This window comes from Pantherophis guttatus, chromosome 1 (assembly GCF_059756535.1).
Source record: "Pantherophis guttatus breed Tessera chromosome 1, ASM5975653v1, whole genome shotgun sequence".
NCBI lineage: Eukaryota > Metazoa > Chordata > Lepidosauria > Squamata > Colubridae > Pantherophis > Pantherophis guttatus.
The window spans coordinates 293924499-293933938 of NC_142063.1; the positions used below are offsets into that span (position 1 = coordinate 293924499).

The window sequence follows — 9440 nt, forward strand, 5'->3', positions numbered from 1 at the left end:
GGTGGGATATAAATCAAACAAATAGCAGTATATCCTCAACTACTCAAAAGTTTTACATCTTCACAGTATTATCACACTGAAAGACATCTTGCTTTGTGGGTTGTGGCATTATTGTTTCCAGATTAAAAGCATTATTCTACAGTGCCAGACATAGAGATAAGAAAATACATGTTGCTTCTGTTACCTTCTGATTAAAATTAATGCGATTATATTTTATTAGAACAAAAAATCGTATCTGAACAGTCTTCAAATCAGGAATGTAGTTTTCCCTATATGCACAATTTTGGTAACCTAAGCATGGTTACAAATCAGTAGACTAAAACACAATGCTGCTACTGTGTATACTTAAAACTATATTTTTGTATCTAGTTATAGCTTTTCCCTGTAAAATACATTCCTCTATCTCAAGCAGGACAATGCAAGTTCCTTGTTTGTACTGGTCAGGCAGCTAGCAATCAATAATAGAAATGTCTCAAAATAATATGGCCCATTTTGAACTTACTCTCTGAGGACATTAGCAGTATTGAACATGCACAGGGAATAAACAAGCATGGAACTTTACCAAGGCAATTCAATCATATTGGTTTTTAATAGAATTGCAAGGATTAAGAGTCAATTCAGGAAGGAACAATCAGGGGAAAAAACCCCTAAAAAACTCAATGGGACAAGTGCATTTCTATAAATTCCAATTGTTGAAGTTTTGATAACTGAAACTATGTATTTTATTCATAAAAAGTGTGTTCCCATCTATGTACTGAAAACTTAAATATAATTGGAGCAATTCCAGACAGAAACATCAGAGTATGGCTTGTTCTGGAAAAATAGATTCTTGAGAAACTATAACTTACCTTGCCCTCAATGAATAAGGGGCAAAAGGTTAGAGAAGCCTGGCATAATTGCTGCTCATGTAATTTTCAAATAGCACCTGTACCTTAAAAGTATATCATTTATATCTTGCTTTTTGGTGCAAACCTGTGCAAAGCACAGCAAATCTGTGGAATTCACCTAATCATGTTTTTTTAATAATAATAATAATAATAATAATAATAATAATAATAATAATAATAATAATCATCATCATCATCATCATCATCATCATTATTATTATTTCTATGCCGCCCACTCTCCGAGGACTCTGGGCGGCTTACACCAAAGACAGTATACTAAATAGCATATTGCCCCCAACAATCTGGGTCCTCATTTTATCCACCTCGGAAGGATGGAAGGGTGAGTCAACCTTGAGCCGGTGAGATTTGATCCGCTGATCTGCTGAAGTAGCTGCAGTACTGCACCCAAACCACTGCGCCACCTCGGCTCATCATAGATATAGCTGTGCTTCAGGTCAACAAAACTGAATCTCTGTTGGAATCTCTATGAATATTTGTGTTTATTTCTAAGACACAAGATGCCCTCAAATATTTTAATGGGATCATAATTCTATATTTAAGCTACAATATACATTTTTAAAATTTTCATATAAATGCAGCACATTAAATACATTTTAAACATATCCATTGCTACTGAATTATAGCTAATAAAATAAAATACTTAAAAATTAAGACAAAAACAAATATTATTTCGTGTATTTTAATAGCAAACTTACAGGTACAGCACAGAAGACAGACAACATTAAAAACATGTACTTGCATGTAGGACAACTTAGAAAAGTATAATGAGTGGATGGAATCTACTGTATGATACAGACTTCATATAGTTGCCATCAATAAGAAATTTACCTTTAAAAAAAACAAACCCAAATGCTGGCATTGTCCAGAAAAGTCTGACTGGCATATTTATAATTGTTATAAAGTTGAACTGCTGAAATTTGTTCAATGAAATGGTTTTTTTTTTATAGCAATAATGCTTTATATGTCCCCACGTTTATATTAAAAATCCACACACAAATGAAAATGAAAAATAACTTGCCAATACCCGATTCTGTCCTCTATTTTTCCATCTGCAACCATAGATTTAGGTACCTTTTAACCCCATGGGAAAAAAAATCTAACGTTCATTACTACCAATAACAGGAAGAAGAGATTTTATTTGTTTTGAGAATGACAAATCCATCTTAGTAGAATTTAAGCACGCTCCCCACGTATGCGGCGTGCTAGCTGGATATCTTTTGGCATGATTGTGACACGTTTGGCGTGGATAGCACAAAGGTTGGTGTCTTCAAACAGGCCAACCAGGTAGGCCTCACTTGCCTCCTATTGAAAAAAGAAAATGGTTTAGCCATTTAAAATAAAAAGTACCCAAATCCTCACAAAATACACAGGCAAGTTTATTTTCAAGCCAAGTGAAAGAAAATGGAAAAACATTCTTTTGTGTATCTTAACTCCTAATTTTAATCTTGTATCTAAAACTCTCTTATTGGTTCCACACACAGATTTTCTTGGCTCTTTTATTTATATTGTATTTTCCGTGCCCCATAACATTCTTTAAGTGCAACTTTCAAAGTAAATCACAGCTCCGGATTGGATCCAATCCACCAATAGGAACAACTAAGGCAATTCATAATTATTTCTTAAAATGCTGTTCTCACTAATATAATAGACCCAATCTCTAGTTCAATAGAGGTGGAAATGAATGCCATGCTTTGAGTTGGTAGATATTTTTGAGTTTTAACAGGTATCTTTTTCCCCCTTCCTTCAAACTATAACTAAGGTAGTCCTCAACTTATGACAACTGTGTCAAGAATTTCCGTTGCTAAACAAGACAATTGTTAAGTAAGTCATACCCAATTTCACAACCTATTTGCAATAGTTATTAAGCGAATCACTGCTGTTATTAAATGAATCATGCAGTCATTAAGCGAATCTGGCTTTCCCCCATTGACTTTGCTTGTTGGAAGATGGTCGTATGATCCTGGGACTTAGCAACTGTTATAAATACATGCTGGATGCCAAGCAGCTGGATTTTGATCATGTGACCATGGGGGAATGCTCTGATGGCCATTAAATGTGAGGACTGCTCATAAATCTTTTTTTTCAATACCATAGTACTGTCAAACAATTGCTAAACGAATGGCTATAAATTGAGGATTATGACCACAATTGAGCCCAAAATCTATGTTGCTAAGTGAGAAATTTGTTAAGTGAGTTTTGTCCCATTTTACGAGTTTTCTTGTCACATTTGTTAAGTGAATCACTGCAGTTGTTGAATTAGTAACAGGGTTGTTAAGTGAATCTGGCTTCCCCATTGATTTTGCTTGTCAGAAGGCTGCAAAAGGGGATCTCATGACCCTGGGACACTACAACCATCATAAATGTGAGCCAGTTGTCAAGCATCTGAATGTAAATCACATGACCATGGGGATGCTGCAACCGTCATAAGTGTGAAAAACAATTATAAGTCACTTTTTTCAGTTGTAACTTTGAATGGTCACCAAGCAAACTGTTGTAAGTCAAGGACTACTTGTACTATACAATATTGATTTGCTATTTTGCACAATGTTGCATGTTGAGTACGGAGGAACTAAGGAGGAACCTGCAATAAAGTAGACTGGATTTGTGTACATTCCAAGTGTCTTATCTCAAGGGCTTTCACAATTCATCAATGAAGCATATATGTTCATTATGTAAAATGCATAAAGCAAAAATAGTAACATTTTAAAGAAAAATCCCATTTCAGTTAATCTGTTACACTATCTGGTGTTAAACCATGGAATATTTGACATAAATGTTGGATTCTTGACCTCATGATGATTCTGTCTTATTTAGAGAATCATGCAACGACAAGCAGATAACAAATCTTATTTTCAAAGCAGGGCTGTACAACTGACCCACTGTGACAAATGGAATCCACTGGCCACACATGACAGCCTATCTTAGTGAATTCCTGTTTTATGTTCATCTATTTTATAATGGATTTTGAACAGAGGTGCCAGACACCCTGCAATATATAATCAATCAACTATGTTAATTCTGATTGATTGCAACTTCCAAGTCCCTATGTTGCATGGCACTGAATGTTTTAATCAGTTTTATTTGGAATTCTGCAAGTTGCCTCTTGGTGTTTCTCAAAATGAACTTTGGCTTACATCTATTTTGATTTTGGCGGAGTAAATATTTCTTGTTTATCTGTTCCCTCAGGCCTGAGAAAAAAAGAGATGCCACTTTATCATGCAGATCGTGCAGAATATGCAGCTGAATAGAGGGGCTTGAAAACTGCTGTGTAGGTCCATCCAGTGTAAAAACACTTATCAAGTACAGCAGTAAAAAATGAAAGATTATCTTGCAATCTTAGACTAATGGCCACATGCCATTCTTATCCAGAGAAGTAATATAGAAAGTAATAAAAGTTATTATTTTTGGAAAAGTGTAGTAGATCTACTTAGCTTTGGCAGTACTGTGCAGCAAACATTCACATAAAACACACACATAATACAAACTGAAGGAATACTCAGGAAAGATCTGAAAACAGCACTTTTAACTTTATTTTTTTAAAGACATAACTTATTCACAACCGCAAGACAAAATCTTGCATTTCATCTGTAATGTACAAATTACCTAGCTAAGATTTGAGAAGGTCCACCCAGATCAGAATTTCTCTCAATGGCTTCTATTAGTAGAAAGTTAAGACAATCACATAACATACAGCAACAGTGTATTTCCACTCTTTTGCAGCTTAAAAGAAACTGGCATATTCTCTCCATTAATACTTACATAAAAAACAGTGGTCCCTTTCTCATGTAGCATCATGAGGTTCATATTCCCAAAATATTTGCTACTCTAATTAAAATTACTGGCACCATCACATTTTTTTAGAATATTTGACATATAGTCATAATGTTATTGTTAAAATATTTTGAACTCCAACAATCCTGTTTTAGTTTTTGAGATTCTACTGAGGAAGCAGATTACTTTTTAAAACAAAACAGTAGTAGTAATCAGCTCACCTACAATTACATATATCCTTAATTCTGAAACCCACCAATCATATGAAATTTTGACTGACCATAGAAACAGCTCAACCAATAAGGTGACTGTATGGAAGCAACCAATCGCATGCATTCTCACATACCAAAAGCACAGAATTATCAATGGCTGCACTCTAGAAAAGAACTTGGGTATAATTTCTTTTGGCAAATCTACATCCACTCACATAATACAACTAAATAAGTTGGATTTATTTAGTGTCAGATGCCATGCTGTATTTTCTGAAAGCAAGGTTTTAAAAAATAAAACAGAAAAAATGTGTATTTTCTTTAATACAGAAAAGATTAGTAAAGAAAATTGTAATATCTACTATAACAAAAGCACAATTAGTCATTGTAAATTATAACACATCTCATCAATACAAGCAAAGGACACTTGTGTTTTGAAAGGATAACTTAAAATAACAATTTTATACCTGCAAAGCACCAATAGCTGCGCTCTGGAAACGCAGATCTGTTTTGAAGTCCTGGGCAATTTCACGCACCAGGCGCTGAAATGGAAGTTTGCGGATCAGAAGTTCAGTTGATTTCTGATAACGTCTGATTTCACGAAGAGCTACAGTACCTGGCCTTTGAATAAAAACAAAGCAAAAATAATTAAACCCTTCCAATCTTAAAAAAAAATATACAAAACCCAATGTATATTCACAGAAATACATGCTAATTTACACAAGCTAATTTACATGACCAAAATAAGCTTGCAAGAAAAACTTAACGTAGACTTAAATTAAAAACAGAACATTGTGAAAGACTCCAATTGCAATAATTCAGTTGTATTCTGTTTTCTCAAACTCCTATGAAAGTTTGTAAGAAATTAAATAACTTTTTACCATGGAGGTTGCTGATAAAATGAGTGACTTCTAAGATACCAACAAGTTATGTCAGTTGCTATTTCTTTTGTTTAAACATTTTTAAAATATAAAACCTATAGTATTTACTTATTCTGGATCAGATACTGCCCTCTAGTGGTACACTGTACAAAATCTACCATTCGTACAGTTACGGTTGAAGAATTAAACTACTGTACTGTTAATACTATAAATGAAAAATGCCCAATATATTTGAAACAAATAAACCAAATATTAATTAGATAATCACTATAATTATCAAGCGTTATTATGGCATCCTACAAACCAGCGAACCCTTCGCTTAATATTAAAGCTGCATTTTTCCCCGATTCTATTTTAAATTTGTTTTCATTAATAAAATAGCACATTATTATTACTGGTCATTCACTGGTTTACAGACATATTTCGTTCAAAATGTTTTATGGGTCGGGTTTTGCATTACAAAAATAACGACTCTGATGAAATCATCTTGACTCGATCCTAGAAACAATAAACTGTGATCTTTTTCTCCCTCGAGCAAAAAAAAAAAAAAAGAAAAAAAAAACGTTCCGATAAATATTTCCGCGTCGTTACGGGGCGATCACATCGTAATACTTTCTTGCGGTCATTTTTATACCTGTAGCGATGAGGTTTCTTGACCCCGCCGGTAGAGGGCGCACTCTTGCGAGCGGCTTTTGTCGCGAGTTGCTTCCTGGGCGCCTTCCCCCCGGTGGATTTGCGGGCAGTTTGCTTGGTACGAGCCATGTTCCCGCGAACTTCTCTTCCTTATACCTATCGGCAAGAAGTCACCCACGCGATCACCACATTAGAGCGAGGCATTAGAGCTCGAAAAACATCCGCCGAAAAATGCCCATTTAATTTTTGTTTTTTCACGCACCAAAATAAAGATACGCCTCGGATGTCAAGAATCCCCAGAAAAAAACCTTTCAAACAATTCAAACCGTGCAGATCCGCACCTTCGATGCCAATCCAAAGAGCAGACTTCTGCAGCCTGCCTGCCTGCCTGACACTCCGGCTATCGGCTTGCAACGTTCCAAAAAAAAAAAAAAAAGGCCTTCCCTACAAGTCCTAAATTGGATGATAAAATGTCGGTGGGAGTTCGCGCTCTAATTGTATTTAAGCGGCAAACCTATCCGCCGGAGATTTCAGCAGATTTCTCCAAATTTGAGAGCGATGCAGCCAAGGTGCCTCCAACCTAATAGCAACACCTCGATTCCCCCACCCTTCCCCTTCCCCTTGGCGAGGGCGAAATAAGTGTCCCCGATTGCAGAAGACGTCGGGGGACGTGCAACTGACGGGTAGCTTGAAGGGAGTAAAAGAAGGGCAAACGTCCGCATTCAAGCAGGGGCGACAAGAAGGGGAAAGCCCGGGCTGACAGCTTCTGCTGCTGCAAAGAAGCCATCGCTCCCTTTGGTCGGCCGGGCGGGCGAAGGGGATTCAAAGGGAAGGCGCCCGAGAGCCAGAGCTCTGCCACAAAAGGAAAAGCCAAGTCAGAGGTTAGGAGCCAGAAAACAACGAGCGAACTTTTTTTTAGGGGGGGGGGGGGCTGCCGCCTCTTCGGGGCTGCCTCTGCCTGTGTGAGTGCCAGTCCTACGGCTGCTTCGCTCCCAAGCGCCTCTCGCTGGCAAACTCAGCCCCAACAAAATGGAAACAATCGCCAAACGCAGCCCTACTCCCTTTGCAGGCAGAGAAAGAGACGGGAGGGGGGTGGAAAATAAAATAAAACAGCAGCATCACAATACCTTCTCCAGATCCCGCAAACGCTTCAAACTAGGTGGGATCCGGCAGGCTAAGCGGGAGAGAGGAAAAGTTTGGACAGACCCCCCCAAAATCTCCCCGGGTGCGAAGGCTTCCCTAGGCACCTTTCTCCCCCTCCGGATTGTTTTTTATGCAATAGGAAAAAAAATATGGTCGGTGACCAGAGAAAAGAGACAAGATGGTGAAGCTGAGCAACAACTGTGGGGAAGAGGGGAAGGCAGGCAAGGAGAGTTTCCCGGGGCTGGCAACGGGGCTTCCCTTTGCAGCCGTTTCCCGGCTCCCATCTAGGGCGGCGATGGGGCGAGGTGGTCGGCGAGGGAGCGGGGAGAAGGATAGTGAAGGTTTGGGGGAAGGCGAGGGCAAAAGAAGGGGGCAACGGCCAAGCAAAGTGGGGCCGGGGGGGTCTAAAGGGAAGGAGCAGCCCGAGCTTCTCCGCCGTACTCGGGAAGGCGGAGAGATAAAGGGACTCTCCTGTTCCCCAACAGCGGTTCTCGCTCCCAGAAGTTTGCCAGGGAAGCCAGGGGACGGTTCGGAGGGGTCCTCGGCCGAGCGGGGATCCGGGGGGGTCCTGTAAGGGAGGCTGAAGACTTACCCCCGTCCGCTTACGCTGAGCGCGGCTGCCGACCAGGCGAGGAAGGAGGAGGAGGAGGAGGAGGAGGTGCTGAAGCTGCTGCGGGCGACGGCGGATGAGAGCACAATTGAAAGATGGCTGACTCGCGAAGGCCGACTCCGCTGCTTAGCTACGCCCCCCGACCGCCCAGGCAACGCCTCCTCCCCGAGAGACCGCCAATGGCGCACAATGGAGGGAAGGAGAGGCCACGCCCACCCGCTCTCCTCCCCACCCACTCTCGGTTTCCCGCGGCCGCCTCCGTGTGTACAAACACAAAAGACACGCTGCGCGCGCCCCAGGCACAGAGTGAGTAAGTGAGAGAGGAAGAGAGGGATTCCCCTGGCCGTCCTCTCCCTCCGCCTAGCGAGAGACGGTACAGATGTCGGGAGATCACGCGGCCCGATTCGATGGCCAACAGCCAAGCCGCGAGCAGCCCCAACTGTCAGGCCAACGGTCACTTATTACTACCGTTAGTACCTGACCGGGGAGGAGTCCACTCCGACTCCATCCTCTCGCGTTCCCCGCTGCTAAATCGCTTTCAGCACTCTACCTGTGGTCCCGTTTTAAGAGGCCCCTCGTATCCCAGTACAAGTTAGTTCGGGGGCGGTCACGAATATAAACCCAAGTGAATGAGCCGTTAAAGATCAAAAGACTTAATGATAAAACGATCGTTCATCAATGGAGGGGGCAATAAAAAGATTGCGATGGACATGTTTGATAAATGTGTCAGGCTATTTTTGTTTTTGAAAAGTCTTTGAAATATAGAACTGAATTAAAAGAGCAACATTTTAGCGCATCACCCTACAGTCACGATATATTTATATGCACTTTCTCTAGTAATTCTTTACTTTTAGGAATCCATTTCCATTCCATTTGTTTTTGCTATTTACATATTTTCAGTATTAGTGAGCTATTAGCTTGTTCTTTGTATGCTCAGTTGCCAGTTATAGGTCACATATGCTTGGCTTTCCTAAACTACCTATGATGGCCACATTGATAGTTGGGCTCAGTTCTGTAATGAATGAGGAAAGCAAGGCAATTGCTCTGCTTGTTTTCTAAAGGCAGCCATGTTGAGATTTGTGAAATCTGAATCAAACCCAGCTCCAGGTTCTGGTGGTGTGAGTGGTTTTGCCTCTATTACTCTTGCAGCAGCTGAGAAATAATACTTAGAGGATAAAGTTTTGTTAATTCCCGTAATATTAACAGTTTGAAACACTTCACTAATTCCATTCCTTGGTTTAGGTCTAATGGTTTCATTTTCTGATTTCCATAATGGTATGTACAT

At 39.9% G+C, this 9440-nt stretch overlaps 1 protein-coding gene across 1 annotated transcript; it reads right to left on the bottom strand.

The window, feature by feature from the left end:
• Positions 1-1571: 1571 nt before the first annotated feature.
• H3-3A (H3.3 histone A) lies at positions 1572-8344 on the bottom strand. The gene is made up of 4 exons (XM_034427933.2): positions 8138-8344; positions 6404-6558; positions 5356-5509; positions 1572-2210 (listed from the first exon to the last, which is right to left on the bottom strand). Exons 2-4 carry the CDS (start codon positions 6529-6531, stop codon positions 2082-2084), a joined length of 411 nt encoding a protein of 136 aa, XP_034283824.1. The 5' UTR covers positions 6532-6558; positions 8138-8344; the 3' UTR covers positions 1572-2081.
• Positions 8345-9440: the final 1096 nt, after the last annotated feature.

Excerpts from the sequence above, each read along its gene's own strand:
- H3-3A (XM_034427933.2), bottom strand. The coding sequence starts at position 6,531 with ATGGCTCGTACCAAGCAAACTGCCCGCAAATCCACCGGGGGGAAGGCG. Across the intron at positions 5,510-6,403 it reads AAGAAACCTCATCGCTACAG|GCCAGGTACTGTAGCTCTTC; the intron begins GTATAAAAATGA and ends TTTTATTCAAAG. Across the intron at positions 2,211-5,355 it reads CAGCTATTGGTGCTTTGCAG|GAGGCAAGTGAGGCCTACCT; the intron begins GTATAAAATTGT and ends TTTTTTCAATAG.